The sequence below is a fragment of the Pleurodeles waltl genome, chromosome 6 (genome assembly GCF_031143425.1).
Source record: "Pleurodeles waltl isolate 20211129_DDA chromosome 6, aPleWal1.hap1.20221129, whole genome shotgun sequence".
Taxonomy (NCBI): domain Eukaryota; kingdom Metazoa; phylum Chordata; class Amphibia; order Caudata; family Salamandridae; genus Pleurodeles; species Pleurodeles waltl.
In genome coordinates, this window is record NC_090445.1 from 558,699,766 (window position 1) to 558,727,452 (window position 27,687).

Consider the following 27,687-nt stretch of genomic DNA (forward strand, 5'->3'; position numbering starts at 1 on the left):
ACTGTTTCCACTCCAACATAAACAACAGAAGGGAAAGTGCTGAACTTTTGCAGGGCTAGACATACTAATCCTACTTGCATCTAAACAACAGTAGACAAAGTGTTGACCTTAGTGGGGGTTATATGTACTATTCCCACTCCAATCTAAAAAACAGTAGGGAATGTGCTGAGCTTTGGAGCAGTCAAATTGTGCTGAACTTTTGTAGGGCTAGATATACTAATTCTGCTTGGATCTAAACAACAGAAGAGAAAGTGTTGACCTTTGTAGGGGTTAGATGTACTATTCCCACTCCAATCCGCATAATAGTACGGAATGTGTTGAACTTTGGAACAGTCATAATTACTATTCCAACTCCAATGCAAGTATAACACAGGGAAAGTATTAGAATTTGGATGGGTCAAATTTACTATTCCCAATCCAATCTGAGCAACAGTAGGGAAACTGTTGGAATTTGGAGAGGTCATATTTACTATTCTCACTCCAACATAAGCAAAAGCAGGAAAATGTTTAGACTTTGGAAGGGTCACATGTATTATTCCAACTCCTTAACATTTTTTCAAACATATAAATGTAAAACAAAATAAAATTGTTTGAACATAGAAAGAGAACTACATTTTTTTTAAAACATCTATAATTACTAATTTTATATTGCAAATACAATGAAAAAATAAATAATGAAAAATATTTGAAATGTATGCACTTCCTCTCCTACTAACTAAACCAACTAACAATTGAAATTCATAAAAATTCAAAAAATTAAACTTTAATAATAAATAGATTTTATTAAATCAAACAATTACAATGAAAACAAATAAGACATTTGTTTACCCAGTTTTATAACTAAGCTCATCAATTAACAATTAGTTAAAAAATAAATTATTAATCAGTTATCGCTCTGCAACATGCTGAGAACTGGCCTCAGTAGAGGTGTTCTCCACACTGGTTTTCCAAAGTAGTCTTGTTGAAGTTCCCAGAACATTCTGGCCAGGCTCTGGTTCATCACAAATATTAGGAAGAAGAGAGGCGAACCCCTAAGTACACCCTCTCGAGTACACTACATCTATCACACTGCAAACAATCTACAGAGAGAAAAATCAATGAGAATGTTGTTGATAAAAGTTCTCCCTCTAATAACAGCATGTCATTTTTCAAAACCTTTTGTTTAAAGCATGAAAGCCTTCACATACCCATCAGTTGGCATTCTTCATCATCGGGCTCCTCCTCACTGTGGTCAAATGATGTACCAGTATGGGCCAGTGAAGGGGAGATCATTCTAACCCTATTTGTTAATGTTCTGCTGCTGAGTTGTCATAAATGAGCTTCAGAGGGGATAAAATAGCAAATAAAAACACACTGGTTGACAAATGTCTTTATTAGTCTCACCAGTGTGTAGGATAACAAAAACAACTGCAGGCAAATAAATGAACCCTGCTTATGAGGTCGACCTGCTTAAGCTCTACATCAATTGCCCTTTACAATGATCTTGGGTTTTCTTCAGAATCATACTCCTCTCCATCTTCTGACACTTAATAGTGATCCCTAATAAGGTTTCTAAAATCTCTACAAATTATAACACTAAAATGATAAAACTAGACCCAATAGTTCCAAGTGTAGGGCAAATATCCATCATTCCAATGCAACATATATAAGGTTAGTGTTGCTCCTAATGGGAGGGTACCGGGACGGCTGATTCCCATTTTCACAGACATCTGACAGTGTCAAGGGCATTGTTCAGACATTCACATCCATCCATCTGGTTAATCACTTGCTGACATCCGGATATTGGTGTGAGGCAACAACAGCTCAGGACTTATTATTGTCACCTCACGTCCCCTAATCAGAAATACACATAGTGATACACCTGACTTTACAGTTGTGGGGTTCTGGCACAAGTGTGAACCACCCCAGATACCATTCTGATAAGGAGTAGGCAATCAGGAAAGATTAATCAGTGCAAGGCTTTTGTTGGGACTCTACCTACCACTGGAAATGGCAGCCTACTCAAGTCCATCCCAAGGAACGGTAGTTAGTGCTGTCACACCATAACAGATCCAGGTAGGAGTGATAAAAATCAAAGTTGATAGAACAAATGACAAACAAATTGGCAACAATGTTGAACCAGTGCAACCATATTTATTTAAGAGCTGCTTCTGCAAGTGACCTAAACAGTTAAGCCATGTAGTTGAGTAGGGTGCACTGTGACAGCACAGATAATTACTATTTTTAGGATTGCACTATGAACATGGAGGAGGGCGATTATTGAGATATTTACCCAACGATGACAAATGAAGTTTAAGACACAATGGGGGTGATTCTGATTGAGGCGGGCGGCGGTAGCCGCCCGCCTCGCGGGAACCGCCATATGGCCGCTCTGCGGTCGAAAGACCGCGGAGGCCATTCAGGCTTTCCCGCTGGGCTGGCGGGCGACCGCCAGAAGGCCGCCCGCCAGCCCAGCGGGAAACCCCTCCCCACGAGGAAGCCGGCTCCGAATGGAGCCGGCGGAGTGGGTATGTGCGACGGGTGCAGTTTGCACCCGTCGCGTATTTCAGTGTCTGCATTGCAGACACTGAAATACTTTGCGGGGCCCCCAGGGGCCCCGCAGCACCCCCTACCGCCATCCTGTTCCTGGCGGGCGAACCGCCAGGAACAGGATGGCGGTAGGGGGTGTCAGAATCCCCCATGGCGGCGCAGCAACTGCGCCGCCATGGGGGATTCCAAGGGCAGCGGAAAACCGGCGGGAGACCGCCGGTTTTCCGCATCTGACCGCGGCCGAACCGCTGCGGTCAGAATGCCCTGCGGGGCACCGCCGGGCTGTCGGCGGTGCTCCCGCCGACCCTGGCCCCGGCGGTCTCGGACCGCCGGGGTCAGAATGACCCCCAATGTCCCCTTTAGCTTTAATGCCCTCAAAAGGCACATACATGGAAGGGTTTGACTTCATACATGAATGCCTTTATAGTTTAAATGGTTGAAACAAGTAAAATCTTCCATAACAGATATATGAAAAAACGTTAAACTCCCAATAGGCAAATGCTAATAGTTTCCAGGCTTTTTAAAACATTTAGATGAACGAGTTACTTACCTTTGGTAACACCTTGTCTGGTAGAGACATATTCTAGTTGCAGATTCCTTACCTTTGAATTTCCCCCAGGCGTCAGACTGGATCCAGAGAATTTTCTGATTAGTACCCCTGCATGCTGTTAGGTGATGTCAATCAGCTCTCTGTTTGTCGTCCACCTCGTCCACACTGGATATGACATCATGGTTCCTATATAGGCACCCCTCACCCCTCCTACTACCCCCCCAGCAAGCTGACATCAGCTTCTTTTCATGACTTTCAATCTCAGAAGCACAGAGCCATGAAGAACACTGACTACTGGTGCAGCACTGAAAGGGTAGTCCCTGGCCCTCAAAAGCAGTTCACTTTGTGGGGAGGATGGGTGGGTCGGTAAGGAACAAGCAAATAGAATGTGTCTCTACCAGATAAGGTGTTACTGAAAGTAAGTAACTTGTCCATCTGATACAGACTTCTAGGTGCAGATTCTTACCTTTGAATAGATACACAAGCAATACCAGCCCGGGAGGTTAGTCTGTGAACCAAGATTATACTAAAAAGTCCTGCAGGACCGAACAGGCAAAGTACCCATCCCCACAGACCTGTCTGTTCAGGAGGTAGTGTTTTGTAAACGTGTGTAGAGAAGCCCACGTTGACACTTGAAAGATGTCAAGGACTTGAACTCCATGTGCTAACACAGTGGTCGCAGCTGTAGCTCTGGTAGAATGAGCATGCAAACCTTCAGGTGTTGCTTTTTGGTCAAGAGTTGATCACCCACCCAGTACTCTTTTGTATGATCAAAGTAGAACACCAACGCTTTTTTTGGATCCAGGCGGTGAAGTCTATCCTCTTACTTAGAAGGATGTGGGGGTGCGTAAAAAGTAGGCAAGGTGATGGATTGGCCTACATGAAAGGGCATAATCACTTTTGGCAGAAAGGAGGCCCTGGTGCAAAGCACCACTTAGGGTAGATGGAAAGATAGGATGACTTAGATGACAATGCCTGCAGCTCACTCACCCTACAGGCACTGCAATGGCCACAAGAAAGGCAGTTTTCAAAGTGAGAAGCCTCAGAGGACATTTGTGGAGAGGCTTGAAAGGAGCGCACATCAGAAATGTTAAAACAAAATTCAAACCCCATTGGGGAATAATGAATGGGAATGGAGGACACATATATGTAAGAACTTTAAGGGACGTGTTTACAATAGGGGACTTAAACAAGGAAGGTTCATCAGGCAACCTCAAAAAAACTGAAATTGCAGACAAATAATCTTTGAGAGTGACCATGCAGAGCCCTGCAGGGCCAGAAAAAGTATAACCAACTGAACCTCAGAAAGAGGGAGGGAGGTACCCAGTAGGACATCTGTAAGGGTTTCATTGAAGGGGAGCATGGTTTCAGAGGAGGAAACCCCAGGCTGAAACACCTCTGTCTGGAGGTTAGTCCTGACTGCCACCAAAAGCAATTTAAAGTCCAAGATCTCAGCAGCTCTTCTCACCACCATTGAATAGGAAGCCACCTCTGGCCTCATCCAAGTCTGTACGCCAGTCCATAGGGTATTGGAGCTGGTATTTTAAAGGCTCCAGCGACCCCTCCCATTCCTCATCATAACCTAGCTCATAAGAAAGGGGGTCAGGATCCAACATAGGAGGCAAGGCTCGTGTCGGCATCGTACGGCTCCCATCCAGCTCCGGGTTTGAGTCGGTAATGAGAATGGGGATGGTGCTGCCTGTTGGCCTAGGCAGTGCTGGGAGCATTGGCGTTGAGACCGGCGTCAGGGAAGGTTGAGGTGGTACGACCGATGCTGGTCCAGATCCAGGACCAGATCCATGGGTGCCGCACAGCACTGAGGTCAAAACTGCCAGTACAGAACCCGAAGGGACCCCTTCTTATGCAGAGGGGCCCAAAGGCCCTCCAGCAGAGTCGTGCTGGCAAAAAATTAGGCGCATGGCCCCGTAAAACTCTTAAAGTTTGGCAAGGGCACTCAGGCTCCTGGAAACTTGAGGAGATACGGAGTCGGCCCAGGCGCATGTTCCTTGGAACAAGGCCTAGTGCACTGATGCTCCCTCGTCTCGGTGGCTGATGGATGAGGAGAAGTCGAAGAATGATTTGACTTCTTGCTTTTCTTCTTGTGCCTCGACTTACCTGATTGACCCGAGGACTTGGAGTGGGAAAACGACTATGGAGGACTCTCTGACTGCTCACAAGACCTTCCTCTCAACTGGGACCTCGACTTGCATGTCGAGCATTGGGCCGCCATCAGCTTCAGGGACCGCACCCTCAAAGCCTTCAGATGCCCGGCACTTGGAGCATGACTTAGGGTCATGGTTGTGCTCCAGGCACCAAAGGTTGCGGATCCGTCATGGACATCGCCTGATGACAGGAACCGCAGGGCTTAAACTCGGTCTTCCGCAATAGTATCCTCGATGAACAAGAGTAGAAAACTCAAAAAATCTTCTACAAAAAGTCAAAAAAACGCCAGTCAAAAAGTGGTAGCTTTCTTCGGATCGGTGCTAGCTGGCATGAAAAGAAAATAACTGATATCAGTGCACCGGGGTGGCGCCTATATAGGACTTGCAATATAATCCCAGGCACAGACAATGCCGTTGACGGCCGAGGAGCTGATCAATGTCACCTAACAGTGCGCAGGAGTACTGCCCAGATATTCTCTGGATCCAGTCTGACAGCTAGAAGTCTCTATCAGATGTTTTGTTTAGAATGTCGTAACTGGTTTTCAAATAACTTAAGGGAAAAAATGTGTTAACATTTAAATAGTCTGAAACTGCGTAATAAATGCTTATGACAATGATCACACTTTATACAAAATTGTATCAATAAATTTTAAACCAATATTGACAACCAATAAAAGTGATAGTATATCACAACTATATTAAGAGTCAAAATTAGCATTGTACATCCTTGAATACATTTTTTCTAAGAATAACTCAGATACCTTTACAACACACGTAATTAAATCATCGGGCTTCTGGCCTCTTGCTACAACCACCCAGCAACATAATACTCAACATTTAAATGGAAATAATCCTGCATTCATAATCTACATAAATCTATTGGTATATTCAAGTAATGTTACTTTAGAAAGCATGTAAAAATGTTTTGAGCTTTCATTGTCACTGTATTCGCTCAGTTTACAGTTACACTTAATACACAGAATCACAATCTAGATATACATAGACAGCAAGGTTACTAACTCAGTAATTTCCTTTAGAGAAAGGACAATTAAATTGTTGGAACACAACTGTGACAATGAAAGATTTCCAGACTTTTCAAGGAGAGTGTTGTATTTCTCATCACTGAGCGTCAACTGTCAATCAAATACAAGTTCATGCAAAAAGAACATAACTTTCTGAGAACGTTAAGACCGGTTTGGACACAATGAAAAAACATATAAAATACTGAAAGGACACAAACTCATATAGATCTGTTAAATGTCTTTGCTCGACCTACCTTTTAGATCGGGGCCTTAGTTTTCTGAGTTCAAATTTCTTTCGTTCAGTATTCCGCTGTCGCGATGCAGATGGCTCATCAATAATGCCTTCTAGTGACTTTTTCCTGACACGATTGTTACATTCACCATTTTCATGAGTTGCATATCGAAACGTCCTTTGTGGTTTAGGTACAGGATTGATTGGTGACTCACCTTCCAATCCACTGGTGTCACAATAAATATTTTCCATGCTTTTCATGGCAAGAGTTTGATTTAACCTGCTTTGGTTAAGTAACACCGTGGCACTGAGCTCTCTCCCGGTAGAGCTGCACCGTTCCCTTTTCCTTTTCAAGTCATACATAATGCTCCCATTTCCCTCACAGGAATTCATTTCCATGCTTTTCCAGAGCCCTCTTGAAGTGTAAAAATTTCCAGGGGGAAGTTCCTTTTCTGGATCCAAAAAATGATATTTTAAGTTCTCATTCTCACTTTCCAGAGAAAAAACTGAGCTTGATTCAGTTTCCTCACTAACGGGTTCTAATCCTTCATTTTGTGTATATATTCCACTGTCTTCCCTATCATAGTGACTACAGTTGCTGTTTACTTCCCGAAAATCAAGAATGTCTGGTTTTCCCTGGCCCAACCTGTTGCCATGTCCCGAATCGCCATGTTTTCTATTTAGAATTGACTGAGCGTTATAATCGAAGCTTACCCCGAAATCTCTCAGAATCAGTTTATCAGTCCTGCAAGCCTCTCTGGTCTTTACTTCCCATTGAGAGATCTTCTGTTTAATGTTTTTGCATTGACTGCGCGAGAGGGTGTGCAACGTTGGACGGGAAAACCCAATCTCGGTGCTTCCCGTTGGATGCATGGTGGCCATCTATGCGATCACCCAAGCGTCATTATAAGCAGCGAACAAGAAATCAAAGCAAACTGAACAGGTCACTCCTCAACATTCTTTCCGCTTCAAAGTCTCGCAACACCGCAAGCTTTGTGTCCCTCCACTTTCAATGGCGGTCCTCTGTGAAAACCGCGGCAACATCCTTCACTGCTCTGTAAATAAAACGAGTACACCCGTTACTAGACATCTTACAGTTTCATACAGTCAAACAACTTGCGTATTTTTTCCATTTGTAAAATGAAAAACTGTAGGGTGGACAGATAAATGATGGACGATTTTTAAAGGTAACAGTTTAGAGGATACAAAGGACTTTTGAAAAAAGCAGCAGCAGTGAATCTTTTAGTGTCAACGACATTTTATAAACATCATTTGGTAGCCGAGAGGGACGAAAAAGTTATGAAAATCAACAATTAAACGTGGAAAGCATTATGTGAATGAATCCTCAGTGGTATCCAGACACCAGGCCACCCTGGGTCCTCTCTAATTGATTGATACTTGTGGTAGCTTACCATCGAATGTTATTGTAAAGATGCGTAAGAAATATGTAATATTTTGTTCTTCAAATGCTTCCAAATATTATAAAGAAGCATGGCAAAGCCACATTGGATGTCAGACTTTTGGCTTTGTCATTGCTTGCCTTGCTATGTTATTTTTGTTGAAAACTTTATTGGAGTGGGGCAGTTTTGCTGGTGTCAAAATGTACACATTGCCATAATAATCCCTTGCACTGAAGGGAGCTACTTGCCTGGGGAGGTGGTCCTTGTAAAATAGGTGACTGCTGTCACCCACAACCACTGAAGGGAACTGACCCATTTCCTCATGCTGTATGCCGTAGTGGATGGAAGAAAAATGTGAATTACACAACAGCAGACCAATAAATGAAGAAGGGTGGCTGAAAACCTCTGTAGGTTAATATATTATATATATCATTTTAGTAAAATCTTCACGTACGCCAGAAGTAAAAAGCAAGAGACATGCATGCGGGTTATTCTAACTTTGGAGGAGGTGTTAATCCGTCCCAAAAGTGACGGAAAAGTGACGGATTTACCACCAGCCGTATTACGAGTCCATTATATCCTATGGAACTCGTAATACGGCTGGTGGTATATCCGTCACTTTACCGTCACTTTTGGGACGGATTAACACTCCTCCAAAATTAGAATAACCCCATGGTGTGTGACTTTAACCAGAGAAGGAGGAGTGCAAAAGTAAATCAGTTTATTTCCATACTCTTCTGTGTACCATTAGTGTGGTTAGTGGTTAGAGATTAAGGGCCTGATTTAGAGTTTGGCAGAGGGGGTTACTCTGTCACAAACACGATGGATATCCCATCCGCCATACCATGATTCCGTAATAGCCTATGAAGGTGATAATATGGCGGATGAGATATTTGTCATGTTTGTGACAGAGTAACGCGTCCACCAAACTCTAAATCAGGCCCTTAATTTCCGATGTGTCCATCTAGATTCTTACCCCTACCTTTATCCACCTTCCCACTCTTTACTTTTAGTACTAAGAGCCCGATTCACAAACGTTTCTGTTCACCTAAGGGAATTTGCTCAAAAGGGTTTGGTAATTCTACTTTCTCCATCCTGATTCACAGACAGAGTATAGGTGGAATGTTAGAATCACACATACGTCCTGGGGGATTTCTCATTGTTGTGCATTTAGTTTTAGGGACAAGAAAGGTAGATTGTCTGGAGGTGAATATGCAGAGTACATGGCACAGCACGGCCTGTACTCATTCTGGGAGCACTTGTAAAATTGCTGCGAAAAAGGCTGGAATAACTGTGGTTTCAGGTGAGAATCGGTAGTGATATGGTTTCCTCACATTGTAAACTATTTTCCTGCGCAGAAAAAACCAAAGTGCGCAAATGCGCATGTCTACCTTCCTTACTACGCAAAATTTCCACCGAGTGGAACATTTACATGATTACACACTGGCTACAAAGAAATCTATGCCGATGGTACCGCCCCTGGACTACTGCTAAGGAGGTTTGTGGTGACCCAAACAGTTGCAGATCTACTTCATACAGAGAAGGAGACATATGGAAGAGGACCTGTAACTTTTAAAAGAAGTGCTTTGTGGATCAGACTCTATCACTCAGGAGAGAGAGGCTGTTTTGGAAACTCATTCTAACGGTAGTCCGAGAGGATGCTGTAAAGATGGCATAGGTGGTAAAACTTGTTTAAAGGGCATCACTGCTGACGTTTTCATCCAAGATAGTACCAGAAAATACTATAAGGAGAAAATTTCTGGAGGAAGCAAATACACATGGTACAGAAAATCATAAGGCACTTCTAGAAAGGCTCACGCACATTACGCTGCAGGAGAAAATGCACTCAAAGATACTGTAGAAGAAAGCTCACACCAAGAGCAATGTGGGCAACACAGAGAACACAGCGTAGGAAAGCTCACACAAAGGCTACTTAACGAACAGTGGCCTTCTAAATGAACAGTGGCCTTCTGAATGAACATGGGCTTGTGAGCTTCACTGGGGCAAGTGAAAGCTATCTGTTGGACTTGGCCCTTTTTGCAGGGTCATCTTTAAACTGCCTTCACCCTCCTGTTTTCTGCATCCATTTTTGTTGGCTTTTAGAACTCTGCCCATTTTACCACTGCTAATCAGTGCTAAAGTGCTTGTGCTTTCTCCTGTGAACATTGTAAAATCGGCTTATACACAAAAGGCATATTTAATTTGTTAGTAAGTCCCTAGTAAGGTGGCACTACCTGTGCCCAGCACCTGGAAATTAAATTCTACTAGTGGGCCTGCAGCACTGATTGCGCCACCCACTACTGTAGTCATGTAAACACGTCTCAGGCCTGCCAATGCAACCCATGAGTGCAGTCTTAAAATGCCATTTCAACCTGGCAAAATAAACCTTTTGCCGGGCCCAAAACGTCCTTTTTAATACATATGCACCCCCTAGGGTAGGCCCCTGACAGTCCCGAGGGCAAGGTGCAGTGTAGTTTAAAAATAGGACATGTATTGGAGTTACCTTACTACATTTAATATGCTGTAAACTCCAAATGGGAAGTGATAACCAGGCCATGTGTGGTGTCTTTGAAATTGTAATGAAAAATTCTCTCTTATGGCAAAGTCAGATTTTAAATTACAACTTTGAAAGTGCCACTTTTAGAAAGTTGGCATTGTCCTACCTTAGCCATTTAGTGCCTGCAGTCTGTCTCTGGGTCACATGACTGGGTGTAGGTGTCAGCTGGGCTTTGTGTATTCTTCCTAGACAACCATACACAATAGACAGCTTAGGTGTGCCTGGATGGGCCATCACTAGCAGGATGGGAGGGTGGATCTGGGCACAGCCTGACCTACACTTAAATAGTCTGTGCCCTGCCTCCACAAAAAGGGGTGCATATCCCCTGTAGTTAGTTTGGAGCCAGTGGAGGAGAGGCAGGAAACCTGTGGACTTTAAGGGAAACCTCTAGAAGCTTTTCCCACCTTAAAGGACGCATCTGGTATAGATATTGGATTCAAATAACAACTCTTCAGTATACTTCTGTAACTGTGGAGACTCTGCAGGAAGAAGGACCGTTGTGCAGCTAACAGAACTGCCACTCTGCTTGACTGCTTCCGTGCTGGGCTACTGCTGGGCTACTGACTTGCTGGACTTCTGCCTTGCACCCTTGCTGACCTGCTGCCCTGCTGGACTCCTGCCTGAATCAGAGGAATTCAGACCTGCATCCGAACCTAGGACACTCAGAGAGACTCCAGGGGCTAGTCTACTGGCCTCCTGTTCAGATCGACTGGGACATAACAGGCTCCTAACCACCTGCACCAGCATTCACATCTAACGGGAATAAGTCCCTGGCACTTACCTGTGCTCCTCAGGTGCTGGACCTATGGTGTGGCCTCAGAGATGCTGAATTTAAGTTTTGGGTTATTCCCCATCCTAAATGGGCCTGTTAGCTGCAAAACCTTGTAACACGCACAACCTGCCAACATGTGAAGTTCCGTCAGCCTGACCCTTAGTGCTACAGCATCGACCCTAGGCGGGAAGCACCACCACAAAGCTCAGGCCCTCCTGCTTGCAACAACAAAAGGATCTTTGTGCTACAGCGACAACTGTCAGTGATGCCAGGTCTGCTCTTTGCACTACATCTGCTACCATCTGCGATGCTTCCCTGCTCCTTGTGACCCCCACCATGGTGAATGGGATTCTTTGTGCTGCACTGAGAAGGTAACTTTTCAGCAGGACTAACCTGGCCCATGCTCTATCACAGTGAGTCTGAACTTGTGACTTTCTCCCATTCTCACACAACCAGATAGCCGCAGGTGGCGCATTGGGCTTTTTGGGGCTATTTTCACACAAATCATCAAATTTGTATATCTCTGGTTCTGCTGATTGGATTTCTTTTGTTTTGGTCTTGAAGCACTCAATACATTTTGCTCAATGTTTCTAAATTGGTAGGGGATTTTCAATGTGTTGTATTTCATTTTATTACTGTTTCAAGTGCTGCATAAATGTTTTACACATTGTCTTTAAGTTTAGCCTAAATGCACTGTGCCAAGCTACCAGAGGGTTGAGCATAGGTTAATTTGAGGTTTGCTTGTGCCCCACCTTGACAAGGATTGTGGTTGTTGCTTGAGTAATGTTTAAACCCCTTCAAACGTAAGCCAATTTCTCACACTATAAATAATGACAATCTCTGATTATTCCTTCTTTGGCAAGTGCTATAGATTGGGAGTAGAGTTGCAGAGTTGGAGCTTGTACCGAGGACCCAGGAACACATTGAGAACACCTCAGGCCACATTCAAAGTAAAGTTTAGGTTCTTTCTGTGAGTGCTTGTGTGTTCAATTTATTGAGAGAGCAAGAGAGAGATATCGAGAAAGAGAGGGAGAGAGAAAGAGAGAGAGAGTGTGTGTGTGTCTGTGTGTGTGTGTGTGTGTCTGTGGGTGTGTGGGAATTAATTTGCATGTGAATGGTAAAGAAGAAGTGGCATAAAGCCAAGGTTAACAGTGGCCATCTTTCATATATTGTTAATCCTACTGCTTGAGGCCTGGGCATGTATGATTGGTATATCTATATCCCACTTCCATTTTGATTATATAAGATCCCTGTGAACAGGTGGAGCACTTCTATACAAGCCAACAACCCTTGTTGTTGGAACAGGAGTGTCCCATGCATGGTAAAAGGATGTGTTAGATGTAGTTTCCCCTGACTTTCTGCCTTCAGGCCTCCTGTTTTGCTGAACTCGCTTTTGCTGGCTTTGGGATTCTGGGCACTTTACCATTGCTAAACAGTGCTAAAGTGCTTGTGCTCTCTGCTTAAAATATGGTAACATTGGCTTATCCACAATTTGCATATTTAATTTACTTATACATCTTTAGTAAAGTGCAAAGTGCATTACCTGTGCCCAGGGCCTGTAAATTAAATGCTACTGGTGGGCCTGTAGTACTCATTGAGCCACCCACTTCAGTATCCCTTCAAACATGTCTCATGCCTGTCAATGCAGAGCCTGTGTGTGCTGGTTTAAAATGACATGTCGACTTGGCAAGTTAACCCTCTTACCAGGCCCAAACTTTCATTTTTTATACATATAGGGTAGGACCTAGACAACCCAAGGGCATGGTACAGTGTATTTAAAAAAAATAACATGTACTTTTAAGTTTTACGTCTTAGTGTTGAAAAACTCTTAAATTAATTGTTTACTACTGCAAGACCTATCTCCCCAATAGGATAACATTGAGATTACCTTATTACATTTTAGTAAGGGTAATTTACAATCGGGAAGATGTGGGACCCAGTGTTTGGTGTCTCTAGAATCACAATTTAAAATCATAATTTACAGTGAAGTCGGTTTTTAAATTGTAATTCTGAAAATTCCACTTTAAGAATGTTGCCATTTTCTTACTTTAACCATCTGGTGCCTTCTACCTGCCTCTGAATACATATCTTGGGTGGGTAACAGCTGGACTTTGGGTAATCTCTCCAGGCTGCCACACACAAAGGGAGCTTAGGTGTGACTGATGGGCTATCCACAGCTTTACGGGCCATCCTGGGCAGGATGGGAGGGAGGAGCTAACCCTTAAAACTGAATAGGCTGTGCCCTGTCCCCACACAAAGGGCTGCATATCCGCTGTAGTGAGTCTGGAGCCAGGGCAGGAAGGGTAGGGACTCTGGGCACTTCAAAGGCATCGCCTTGAAGTATCCCCCACTTCAATGCACAACTAGGTATAAGTCATGGCTCTCTGACAGGAAGAAGGACTGCTGTGCTGCTAGAAGGACAGCCACTCTGCTGGACTACTAATCAGTTTAACTCCTGGTGCCCTCCTTGCCTGGTAGTGAGAAGTACTGAATCTCCAACTCTCCACCCAGGAACCAAAGTGACTCCAAGGGCTTGCTGGTTTGCCTCCTGTTTTCTGAAGTCTCAGGGACACAAAAGACTTCCATCTTACCTGCCACTGCACCTGGCCTGTTCCAACTGTGAGTCTTGCCCTGCCAAGTGGTGCCAATCCAGTCCTGGGCCCTTTGAAGCGGGTATAAAGTGCTGCGCCAGTCGGAACAACATGTTGCCTCTTCTACATGGATCAGAACTGGAGGATCGCATCTGTTGCTTGGATTGGAACTGGTGCATTGACCCCACTGGGTGGATCAGAGTCAATGCATTGCCTCCGCAGTGCAGATTGACTTTGGTGCATCGCCTTTAGAGCCGGACCCGACACATTGTCACTGCTGTGTGGATAAAATCAATGCATTTTTACTACTGCATTGGAAGGATCAATGCATTGCCTTAATTGAGGGTATCAACATCAACAAATCACCTTAGCTTGCTCCCCACATCTTCAACATCAACGCAACTAGGATTAAAGTACTTTTGTTCAGTGGGCCTCACTGGGTCCTTGTAGCCGGCTCATGCTCCATCATGGTCAGCCTGAACTTTTGACTTTGTCTCGGTCCAGCACGACCAGATATCCCGATTAACCCTTCTTGTTTCTAAGAGCTATTTCACAAATTATTCTTTAAAAATTCATATCTCAGGTTCTACTTATTGGAGTTCTGGCATTTTGGTTTTGTTTTATTTATTAAACTAAGCTCTATTTTTCTGACCAGGTGTGGTATATTTTTATGTGGTGTTTTAACTGTTGTATTGTTTCAGGTGTTGCACAAATACTTAACCCATTGCCTCTTAATTTTAGCCTAACTTCTGTGTGCCAAGCTACCAGATGGTGAAACCAGGTTTATTTAGGGTGTGTTTCTGATTTACCCTGACTAGGATTGTGGTTCCTGCTTGGACAGAGTGCATACCTCTGCAAACCAGAAACCCAATTTGTAACAGGGCGTGTGCCCAATTTTATGTCAAACTGGTATCCTATCTTTATTTTGTCCCTGGTATCATACTAACCTAACATGTGCTAAAAGGCCCAGAGTGGGCCCTGACAATGCAAGAACCAGGTCCTCTCTGTGACCTGGAGAGGTGCACCAAGTATACTCTCATAGTAGGTATTGGACTATTGTTCATGCTATGAAAGCATGGCACAACACAGTGGTAGCATCATTCTGTGTTTTGTGAATATGTAACGTGAAAATACAATTTTCTGTTTGTCAATCAGAGTGCAGTCTGATTACTTCTCTGATTCAAAGTTTCACTGTTTTGTGAAACCCAGAACCCGGAGTTTATGCAGTTTATGTGTGAATGAGCAGTACATGTGTAACACATGTTTTGTGCAAGTCTGAGTATTGGGACAAGTGGTATTCATTATGATTTGCGCATGTCTGAGTACAGACAAGTGGTATTCATTTTGGATGCCACTGGTTTAGCATGGCACAAGATTAAGGGTGAGGATAGCTTCCCCAGACAAATGACCTGTATTACTTTCATTCCTATGGCTAGAGGGAGGATACTGAAATGAAGAAGATGGAAAAGGGCTACTTTTAGTAATCACGTGAAGGCCTTATTAGCAAAAATTGCTGATCAGTTCATTCTGAGCACTGTAATTTGGTGGATAGTAAGGTTAAGGGGTAGGACTGTATTGTCTGTTGCAGAAGGTGAGGAAGGTCCAGAAAGGGCCCGTCCTTTTGTCTCTGATTTCTGCTTCAGGGTGGTTGATGACAGCCAGGTGCAAAGAAGTCCCACTTCATTGTGGCACTGTTTTGGGTACTCCTGGTTGGAGCCAGCCCCATTACTAGCTGTTTTGTGGAATTTCACTTTGCACAAAGGTTGGGTCTAGATAGCAGTTTGGAAAATACGTAACCAACTCTGAAGCCTTAGACAGTAGATCAACACCCCGTCTAGAAAATGTGAAGGGAAATTGGATGCAAATAACCACTTTTTCCTAGTCTCAAATTCTTCCTGAACAAGGAAGGGACTGAATCACAGAGTACTCGAAAAGCAGGTGAGCAACTAGGGCTGGTGTTTGCCTGACAGCTGGTCTCTCAGAAGTGAGTGGGATATCATCTGGCTATGCATGAGAAAAGACTGTCCAGGAATAGAAGCACAGCATGGTCCTGGGGTGAGGAGACCCAAAGAGAGCTGACAACCCAAGAGGTTGATTGCGGAGTGACCATATTGCAAAATGTGGTCCCTCGTCTCTCTGCACACTTCAGAAGTGAGCTGTACCAAAACTGTAAAGGGTGTGTCTGCATCTCTGCATCGGTAGCCCAACTGGATTCCCCAGGCTCGAGAAACTGATGATCCCAGTATCAATAAATAAAAATGTGAAGCTGAACAATCAAGGCTTACTCCTGCAGGTGGTGGCGGGGGTGGCAACATCTAGGGCAGAAAGCACACGTATCAATTACAATAACTTCATGGAATGTTTAAGTAGAGCCATTCCGAAAAAAACCCATTAATACTTTACTTTTAGTATTATTAAATAAAAATGTGCAGTAACTTTATACATTTCTATGCCATCAAGTTACGTAGGGTATTCTCAGTAAGTATGATGTTACCTCTTCACCTGCAGAGCAGAATAGAAAGCACGTGGGAAAATGGGGTTATAATTAGGTGTTGTTTAACCTAGACGGAGCCTGCTTTCTGAGTTTGTAAATGGCGTGGTTGCATAGCTTGCAATTTCGAATTCAGGGCACAGAGATGTGTTTTGAGCACCTGAAGTGTTCAGGGTCCACCAGGTTTGAAGAAGCATGGGGAATCGAGATGGAGGCACACCGACTTTTTGCAAGTGGGCTTGACGGTGACAGTATGCCTGTGGCAGTGCAAGCATAGATGCTTGTGCTGAAAAGACTGCGGCACAACAGAAAGCTGAAATCAGAGTCATGCTACCGTACATGGCTGGCACAAATTCTGCCGTGCACGTTAGACTCGATTACTCTCTCTACACAGGTATTACATTAATAATATATGGCCCTAACGAATGATTCGTCTTCAAATTCAATGGGTCACTAAAGGGAAGCACTGAATCACAAAAACATGGATATTTTCAATTGATGGATTTCTTTGTACTTTATGATTGGAAAGCAAATTACTCTTATTGGGTGCAACACAGACTACATCCAAGATATTGTTTATTCTTAGTTTCAAGTGATAAAATGCCTAATACGGCTAGGTAGTGCACCGGGCGACTCATCATTTACCGTTGCAAACGATAGTGTTTTCCATGTGATGCAGTTCTGGATATTACTGCCTCTTCAGAATGTGTTGCATTGTTTCGTCATTTTCTTGGGGAATGACCCCCTCGTCCCACCTGGAGATTGTCGGGTTCGCTCGCTTTACTCTCTAAATGCAGTTCAGAGGCGTAGGAAAGTCCCCCGCAGCCCCTGCGGTGCAGTGGGCGAGCTTCAGGGCACCCTAGGGGACCCTCTCAGCACAGTACCCTTGCCCGAGAGGTCCTGAGTGCGTCCAGAGGGAGGTCAGTCCATGTACTTTGCAGGGGGGGAGGGGCTAACTCAAGTTTTGTTAAGCCACTGTTCGGATCAGGTATTTTAAGTACCACCACTGCTTTAAATGGGCCGGTAATCTCCGGTACTGAGTACCGGCACTTTTTTATTTTGAGAGGGAGAGTACCGGCATATCTGAAGAAAAACGTAATACTTTTAATTGGAGAGTACCGGCACTTCCCAGAAACAAGCAGGTACTCTGATAGAGAGTACCTGCACTTCTATTTTTCCATTTAAAGCACTGAGTACCACTACTTGAAAAGTTTTTCAGTCATCATATGCAGCAGTGACTGGCGTTCAGCAGAGCGGAAAGAGCAGATAACAGAATAAGCACAGTGAGACTTACTTCCAAGTGATATCAATAATGAAGTGCAATCGGGAGGCTCTACCACGCCAGGGACTTCCAAGGCATACATTCTGCTAGGTGGAGCATCACTTTGTCAAACCAAGGGTTTGTGATTCAGCTAGGGTTTGTGATTTAGCCAGGTACTTTCTGTAATGCCATTTGTATACTTATGCCCTACTGCAGCTTAAGTGCCACGGAACCTAAATGTGTTCGGTCTTCAGGTGGAAGATAATGAGCACCAAAATATATAGGAGCTGACTACCTTTGATAAAAACTGCTCAACTCAAGTTCCTAGAATTTCCGTGGTGCAAATTAAAGCCTGGAATATATATCAAAAACACCAAAGAGCTTCCTTCCTGGAAAAAATGACATTAATAAAAAATAATAATAATAATTTGCGTGTTTATATTCTGCATACTACCACATTGTTTGCCATTTCTTAATGGTGTTAATAACGGATACTATTGATACTCAGCTCAATAGACTGTGTTGGTCCTGTTGAGATCTGGATCTACAACACGTCAGTTACACACATACCTCAGCAGTGAGCACTTCACTGCTCAGTAATATAGATAAACGTCAGAACTGTTTCAAAGAGATATCGGGCACTTACTGCACGTTCCGTCTTCACTCGGGGTATGTGCATTTTTCACTTTGTGAACCTATTATATCGTTCTCATGGGCCATGAGCATCTTTCAGGTTTTGTTTTTCTAACTGAAGTCCTAAATGTGATGAATATGTTTTTGTGTAGATCCCATGCTCCCTGTTCCACTAGACACAAACTGAACCTCACTGATAAGTCCCAAAATAGCAAAACCGGTCGGGTGTTGCTTGTGTTCTCATCTGGAGTAGAGGTGGCCTGGGCATTTAAGATGGATTGCTCCTACTGCATCAGCACAAAGACAGATATGGATATGGCTGGTCTGTATAGAGTACAATGGACAAAAAACTATAGACTAAAATGCAGCCTCGATTAATTACTAGTGGATGAGATTATTTCAAGCTTCTACCTATCATTTTATGTTATTTATTCTTCTTTCCCTCTGCTGTACGTATAGTCGAGGGAAGTATTTGCATGTGCATCTTTCACTCACTGTAAGTAGTCTTCCCATAGCACATGTATATTTTTCTCTTCGTTCAGTACATGTACACCATTGACTTGATTTAAGTTCATCATTCACTCAAGGGCATCTGATGTTTAGATCTGGCTAGATACAGTTTAGCCGTCTACCAGAAATCATGTAATAGCGAAAAAAGAGAGGGGCTTTCAGTGTTGATTCAAACAATTATACATTTCACATGGATTAGTATACATTGATGTGAGGGATACAAACACTAAGCCTTCTCTTTGACTGTACTGTGGAGCTAATGTCCACAAACACTGCCGCTGGCACTACCAACGATGCTGGAAAGCATCCCCAGCAGAAAATACAACATCAACCACAGCCACCACCACCACCACCACCTCCACAGCATGGACCACAGAAGTGATAATAGCTTTCGTGACAGCCTTACCATAGCTACTGCAACAACAGCAATCATATCTGCCATCTTGTCAGGAATAACAGCAAGAGTAGCTGTCAGCACAGCAAGAACAGAAGCCACAAAGGGATCAGTGACAACCACATCTGCTACTATGGCAGAACAGCAGCAGCAACAATAGTTGTCAGCAAGGCAGGAACAACAGGATTAATCACAGTTGTAACCACAGAAGGAACAACAGCATTTGGAAGAACAACTGCTATCACAACAGCAGCAAAATCTGTAAGCTCAGTGGTGACAGCATACTCAATAAGAGTGAGCAAAGCTTCTGCCATGGCTGGGACAGGAGCATTGGCTATAGTTGTAACCACAGAGGAAACCAAAGTATCAACCTTAATGACCACTATGTAACTATGTTTAGCAGCCACAATTCTTCAACTACAGAAGGGACTACAGCAGCAACAAGAGGAGCCACAGCAACTCTTACTACAACCACAGTAACAACAGTTGTAATGATAGTTGCAAGTATAACAGGAACAACAGCAATGACTACAGATTTTACCGGAGCTGTAACCAAGCATCTGCTACCACGACAAATACAAACGCAATCAATTCAGCAAAACAGCAAAGGCCTCAGCTATCAGCAGTCACAACAGCAGGGAACACAACAAATTCCATTACTGGAACCACAACATGAACTACAACAGCAGCCACAACTACCACCACAGCTGGGACCACCACAATAACAACAGCAGCCTTGCCAGCAATAACCATAGCTACTGTACCAACAGGGACCACAGCAACGACTATAGCTGCCACCAGGATAGAGATGGCAACAACTGTCAGAAAAGTGGTGACCACAGAAGCAAATATGACTGTAACAACAGCAAGGGCAACGTCAGTGATCACAACAGCTGCATGGCGCAACAACAGGAATGGCCCCAGTTGTAACCAGAGCAAGAGCAAATGAAAAAACAATGGTCCCAACAGGAGAAGTATAAGCAGCAACAATAGCTGTCACCGCAGCTGGAAGCAATGCACCAACCACAGATGCTGCCACAGGAGAGACATGGCAGGAACCAAACCAATACCCAAAGTTGCCCTTATAGCTGCAAAAATAGCAGCAACAATAATGTCAACCACTGTAGGCAGTATAACAACTGCGACAATAGTTTCAATGAGACCAGCAACCCCAATCATAGCAGTAATCACTGCTTTCACCACAGCTGTAACATCACTGGGGTCCATAGAAGCAAACATAGATGCCACTATGGCAAGGACATAGCAGCAATTCCAGTTGTAGAAACAGAAGAGCCAACTGTTGCCACCATACCAGGAACACCAACAGTGACCACAGCTGCCACAATCACAGAGAAAACAAAACCAACAGCAACTGCCAACAACAGCATTGATCATATTTATAAACACAGCAGGGACATTTACAACAGCTAAAACAGCAGGAACAACTTTGGCAAAAATAGTTGCCACCATTACAGGAACAACGCCACACAGCTGCGAGCAAATTGGGAAAAACAATAGTAGCTACCATTATAACCACTGCGAAAAACATACAAGAGATGAGTGTTATGATTTAATTAATCTCAGGCACTAGTAATTACTCTGGGATGCTTTTCAGTCCACTGTTATATTTTGTTCACTATGTCACTACAGACAGTAACTAACCATAAGCAGGTCAGCCTTTATCCTGTTAAAAAAGAAACAGTTTAGTCCAAAATGCTAAGCCATGTCACCTCTTTAGATGAACTCGAGCAACCCCATACTACCTTTGGGCTTTTGAGCCTTATCTTTGATGTGCAGCTTGAACCTTATGTTACAGCGAGCACAGAATCCACGGCAGTGTATGCTATTTGCAAAGAGCATCTTACTGAGAAAAATAAACAAGCACTGGCATTACAAAAAGGTCTGGCAATCCAAAAAGATCTGTGCTCATATATTTAAACACAGGCGTGCACAAAGGTGCACAGACTCTTGTGTACTTCTGTCAAAGCAACCTGCCTGTTTCTTTATCACCTGTGTCTATGGCCCCTTTTAAGTACCCAAGCTTGAAGCGTAAAGCAGCAGAGCACGGGAAAAGAACTGTGTGCATGCTGTGTATGCGTGCATTGGCACGTTAAATCAAGACCTATTAACTGTGACAGTGCTTGTTTTCACTTAGAGGAAGTGCGTTTGTTTTTCAGGGCATGTACATCTGTAAAACAATGCAGGTACTTAATACACTCGTTTATGGTACCTCAGTTACTCAAATCAAACATGACCATCTCAGTGCTATAGCCACTTCCAGATACCGATATACTTTGAATAAATGAATGAGACACCCCGAAAAAGAAGCTCCCCGTTTAACAATATCATTATCCGTCTATAAAGCTATGGACATTTTTTGTTGCTGGATTTTGAGATCACGTGTGTGTTTTTTTCCAAGAGTATTTCATGTCTCGGGTCCTTTGTTCTTGGTTTTAAGTGTAGCGTCTGCTCTTTTTGGGAGTATCCTGGTATGCAACCTGGAAATGTGTCAAGCAGTTGGCAACACCTTAAATGGCTCCAAAACATGTTTATGCTAGCCCAGAAGCAAGTAATTCCTGACTCGACCGTGCTCCACTCATCTCCTGACCCAGATATCTAATAGGGGAACACGGTTCAACTAGTAAACAATTTTTTCTCTTGGTCGCAAGTCCCTGCAGCCTCTGTGGCTATCATCTGTGAGGTGGGCTGACTGAGTTCTCCTTGCTGGAGGTTGTGCAGTCATACTTCAAGGGTCGACATTGTGGCACCCTCTAATTACAATTTGAGGGATGCTACTGCCCTGGCAAGAGGATTATGGACATTAACATTTAAATTAGTGCTTCTCAAACTTTCAAGAATCACGACCCACTTATTATAACGACAAACCTTTCAAGGTACCCCAGTAAGATTTTCATATAATTCCCTTTACTTTTCTTCCTCTAACTGGAAAGTGAGAGGAGTGTGTTAAAAAAACACAATTCCTGTGTTAAAAAGCATTAGCAGCAATCTGTTAGAAGACATAGGGGGTCAATAAGAGTCTGGCAGTCAATTGACCAGCAGACTAGCGGTGGCAGTCGGACCGGCGCCAATGCAGCGGTTCGAGCACCACATTATGACCACAGTGGTCATGTCGCAGTCGGACCGCCAGCACTGCCAGGATCAGAGATCCCTGCGGTCTGGCGGTTGCTGTGGTCCTAATCCGCCAGGGCAGCGCTGCAAGCAGTGCTATCCTGGGGATTACAACCTCGTTCTCTCCCAGTGGTTTTGCGGTGTAACACCGCCACGAAAAGGCTGGGGGAGATGAGGCGCATGCACTTGACATGGGCAGTGCAGGGGTCCCCGTGGCCAGCAACACTGCGAGGGTGCTGGTTCAGCCTGCATCTTACAGCATTGCTGCTGGCTCGTTTCCCATTAGGCCAGCAGGCGGAATCTAAGGTTTACACCCCCTGACCTAGCAGGAAACTCTTAATGGGCACAGTGGGGAGGTAGCCACTGTGGCTGCAACCTCCCCGTCGGAAGTTCGGTGGACGGGCAAAACCATCCACCTAACTCGTAATGAGGCCCAGAGCCTCACTGTGCCACTGGATTCAAGCTAGCCTGGCTGATGAAGGGTGATACCCTGAAATCGGTCCCAGGATCCTCGTTTCTGGTCCAGGGAGGACCTGGCCAAGCAGTTCGGTCTGGACTGTTCCCATGGGGAACTAGGTCAAGACTGATTTGCATATGGCTGGGTCCGAACTGGGGTAGCATGGTGAGCAAAAGAACGATGGATTAAACTTAGATCTGTGACTTGGGGTGAGTGTTTGAAAAGTTTTAGCACTCTGTCCATCATCCTTTTGTGTTGCTATAGCGTCACATTTGACCTCTGCCTTTAAAGCACAATGCATCTTTATTAATTGATTGGACTTTTGCAACCCAGCAAAAATCTCCTCACAGCCCACCAGTGGGTCTCAAACCATAGTTTAAGACGCACTGATATAAGATGTAATTGGTTGTCAATATAAGAGTTCAGACTTAGGTTGCCTCAAAATCGCTTAAGTTATTGCCGGATTTGATGCACACTTGGCAAACTGGTGCCAGGTTGAATTTACAGGATAAATGGTACAACACAATACAATACAGATGCTAAAGCTGCTAACGGCATGGGTGGCCATTTTCTTGAGGAAGAAAAGCCTGACTGACCCCCAAAACACCTGTCAAGCATGTGGTGTCACTGGCAGACGGCACTAGCCTGGACAGGACTGAATTACAGGGATAACCTCAAGCTGTCTGCGGGTCTTCCATTATCAGCACTTCCCACTAACTGTTTTTAGGTCAAGCGCGCAAGCGATCTGACGTGTTGTAATCTATTTTTGGGCTTTTAACCACGCCCATCGCATGTCCATTGCTATCACTCCTTCATGGGTTTGCTTTCAAAAATCCCTTGTTAGTATTGGTAAATGCTTTAGGTTTGTCCATTCTTGGGGCAATTTTGTTACCGCCTTGGCCATCGACCCTGTTACATGGATAATTGCACGTTTGCCGACACGTTTGACTGGGAGAGAAATTATTTTTCCTTTCGTGTCTCTCCTTCACGCTCATGGCAGCCGTGACGCTTTGAATTGGCTTGCTTATGTCAACTGTTTCACTTTTCATTTTCAGTTTATGTGGCAAGAAAAGTCTAGCTAGGAATTTACAATGCTAATAGCTCTAACTCGAGCAAACACAAGACCTGTTGCATTGCAAATGCTTGTTTTCTTGGAGTTCAGGGCCTTTGTTGAAGTCACTATATTTTACAATGATGTCCTGTGTTGTGCACATTCTGGAGTTATGATAGATTAATGGCATCTGCTGCTCTCAGAACTGGAACATTGCAACAGACGTTGAACCAACAGGAACAAAGTCAAGTGCAATCAAATATAAAAAAAAAGAATGTTATAAAACTAAGCATGTTTTATGGACGCTGATCTTCAGTAATTTCTTCATAGGTCTTTATATTTTTCTACGAAACAAGCTGTGAAATCATGCTTGTTTGACAAGTGAAAGTTTATTTTAATGGGGACTGATGTGGTGGATCCATTTTGAATAGTTTTTTGAGCTCAAATAGTAGGTTTCTGCAGTTAAAGGATGATTCTAGTAGGAGTGAAATAGGTAGTGCCTGTAAAAAATTAAAATATTATTTGGTGGGTGGGAGTGATTCTCCACCTCAAAGAATAATCACAACCCTTGTCATGGTGATCCCTCAAAGTCACTAAATTAGCCTGAGCTCAGCCCCCTGGTAGCTATGACACAGAGCAGACAGGCATAACTTTAGTGCAATGTATATATGCAGTACCAGTACCAAAATAGTAGTAAAGTCAAATTGCAAGTCAATAAATAAGACACAAAGCGAATCAGAACTTAAGAGTAGACCTTACTAAACAAAATGACAAAAATCCATGCAGAGAACTGAAGATATGAATTTCTTAAGTTTTAAGTAGGAATAGCACCAAGAAGCATAAAGTGCCAATGATAGTCAGTGGTTGCGTAAACCAAGACCTAGGCACAATTTAAGGCTGACTGTGGTTCACCCTAGTCAAAGATGCTACCTTTTGACTTTGTCCTTTATGCCCCAATCAACCACAGGAGTACACAGTTCTAAAGCACTTAAGGCCTATAGGGGAGACACACAAAGACTCACAAGGAGTCAGACAGAGGACGACAGCAGGGCCCAGTTCAGGTCCAGTTACCACTGGTCAGTTGGGCCATCACAGGAAAGGCCTGTTGTAGGTTATTATTTCCCTGTAACTTGAAAAGAAGGTCAGCCTTTATGACCCTTGGAGCCCACGTCTTTGTCATGGGTACAAGAGGGAGCAGGTGCAATTGTTAAGGACTCCTCTCAGGTCAGAGATAGCAGGTCTTTTCCTCTTCTGTTCTTCCTCAGGTCAAGAAAGTGTTCTGAAGTGGGTGCATGGGAGTCACATATTTATACCTACCATTAGCTAGTGGGTGGGAATGACTTCTAAGCATGCCCTAACCGATGAGGTAGAAGTTCCCGGGGCCAGACCTATGCACTTTGGGTATTTTAAAGATGGTGAAAGTATTCGGCAACACTAGACTTGGGCTCTAAGGGGTGGATATGTGTGTGTGGGACATGAGCCATAGTATTCTTAGTGTCCTCTCACATCTAATACTAAGATCCATTTTGTGGTAGCCACTGCACCCACATTTAACCCCCAAAAGACAGAAACCTGGTAGAACAAATTCCTTGTCATCATGTTCCCGTCCTTTCAAGTGCACCCCCAGTGTGATATGTAAAACCAAGAGACAGAAGTCTGGTGCAGCAAAGAACGGTCCTTCAGCAACCAGACAATTAATACACAATAATTTTCTTTGCATCCTGTTCTCTTCTCGTAAAGTGCACCTCAAAGTGCTATATGTAAACCCACCAGACCTGTCAAGCAGGCTTTGACACCTAAATAGGATTGGGCACTGGAATAACGAAAAGGATGTTCACAGCCCTCACCCTGCACATCCTGGGAGGTTCCTATGAGTCATCTCTGCACATTCAGGTCAGTCTATTGTGTGCTTCGATTAAGCATTTCACACCTGTTTGAATGCTAATCAGTGGCTGGGGAAAAGTTTGAGTGCAAATGCAAATTAACCTCCAGGAACTTCAGGCAGGGAAAAAGTAACTTTTTCAAAGTTAATTTTCCTTAGTATTTGTTAAACATCCTACTTCACCAGATAATTTAATTTGAATAACTATTAAACAGAACTATTTAATTATATTTCTAGCTAGTCCCATTCCAGAGATACAGTATAAGGATGTCTGCAGACTGGTCTTCTACATAGGATAGCTAGGCCTGCCACAGGGAAAGGTAGTGTTTGGGTGCTAGTCACTTAATGATATGTTAACAATACATTTTTACAGGTACTACTTTTAAATACCATGCACCCTGTCTTGTGGACTACAAGACCTACATAAGTTTGACCTCCTACTATTTCAACTAGAGGATGTGACCTGTCAAAAGGTTATAGCTTGACAGGTTGAACTGCAGTGTTTACAATGCCACTGGAAGGCTACAAAGGTAGAATTGAAGCCATGTCTTCACTGTAGTGGATGGCACAGAAGGTGCTGCAGTCCACTAGTAAGATTTAATTTACAGGCACTGGGTTCATTCTGTACCATGTACCAGGGACTTTAAGGTAAGATAAATATACCAATCAGGAATATGTTATTTCAATCACCTTTAAAAGGGGAGCACATGCACTTTACCACAGGTTAGCCAGGGTAACGCGCACAGAGTTCTAAAGCCAACAAATATATAGGGTCCCACAACAGGCAAAAAATCAGGGGTGACTAAGCAGAAAAAAATAGGAATTCCTACAATGCCCCTTTACGTTTAGAGGTCTGTTCTTAGAAACATGGTGCCACTTGCCTAAAATTGAGCCCTCAAAACAGCAGGGATTTTGCAGACTCAAGAACAGTTAATTTCCTATTCCAACTCTAGCTCTTCAGTTTTCTCTTAAAATATTCCAGGAAGGTCATTAACTTTTCCAACATCAGTGTCAGAATAAGTACTAGAAACGAGGGGGATCCAGCTGAATCTGGCTACTATTATTAAGCCTGATATGGGATCTGGGCTAGTCCCCAATGAAATATGTTGAATTTGTCTAGGTGTACTTTGCAAACACCAGGACATGTTCAGCAGTGCCTGAAGGTTCTGCATTTTCCCATTGGAAGCAGCAACACGCAGGGAATGAGGGGGGCTTTTGTATCTTTACCTCCTGTTGGGCCCAAAGCAAAGGCCTCATTTAAATGGCCATCAGCTCTCCTTTCACCCGAGTATCATCTTGACTAGGAGCTATCTGGAGCCTATCACCCAGTTATCAATGCAATGGAGGGAAACAAAGGCACTCAACCTTTTAGCACTTAACATGTACTTAAGATGCAATTTTTTCGACTTTGTTCAACCCCTGTATGTAAGAGATATGCATGCACTGTAAGCATATCAGATGAATCAGTACAGGCAATTACACGAATAATTTAAATAGCGTATACTATTTAAAAACATTTTTTTTTAGTACTACTCATCCCCGTGTAGGGTGACAGAGAACTTTACATCACACACACACTTTATACACAGACATCAAATTATACACGAGTATATCAATGTCCAGGAATGGATACATAAGACAATGTGGAGTAACAAGATGAAGTTATCTCCGCCGACCTCGCCCTCGTTACAGTCCCCCGCATCCAACGCACCACCTCCGGCAGCAGATCCTTCTCCCACCTTGCCGCCAAAACCTGGAACTCCCTCCCCACCAACCAACGCAAAACCCAGGAACTCCTAACCTTCAGAAAACACCTTAAAACATGGCTTTTTGAGCAGTAACCGGCAATCCCTCCCACAGCGCCTTGATACCCTAACGGGTGAGTAGTGCGCTTAGGAAATTATTTGATTGATTGATTGATTGATTGATAATGTGTTTTGCAGCAGGCCAATTAACCCTCAGTGCTACTTTATGAGTAAAATGTGCAACTAAACAAAACACGAATCTCTTCAGCAAGTGCATCAAACACCAGGGTCTCAACCACCTGCATCGTGCCTGGATTGA

At 43.7% G+C, this 27,687-nt stretch overlaps 1 protein-coding gene across 1 annotated transcript in view; it reads right to left on the minus strand.

The window, feature by feature from the left end:
- The window catches only part of DENND2C (DENN domain containing 2C), a 319,873-nt gene that overhangs the window by 203,883 nt on the left and 88,303 nt on the right, over positions 1 to 27,687 (minus strand). Inside the window, exon 2 of the mRNA XM_069238733.1 lies at positions 6,518 to 7,550. Coding sequence (XP_069094834.1) covers positions 6,518 to 7,377 — 860 coding nt within the window. The 5' untranslated portion in view covers positions 7,378 to 7,550. The remainder of the gene's footprint in view (positions 1 to 6,517; positions 7,551 to 27,687) is intronic.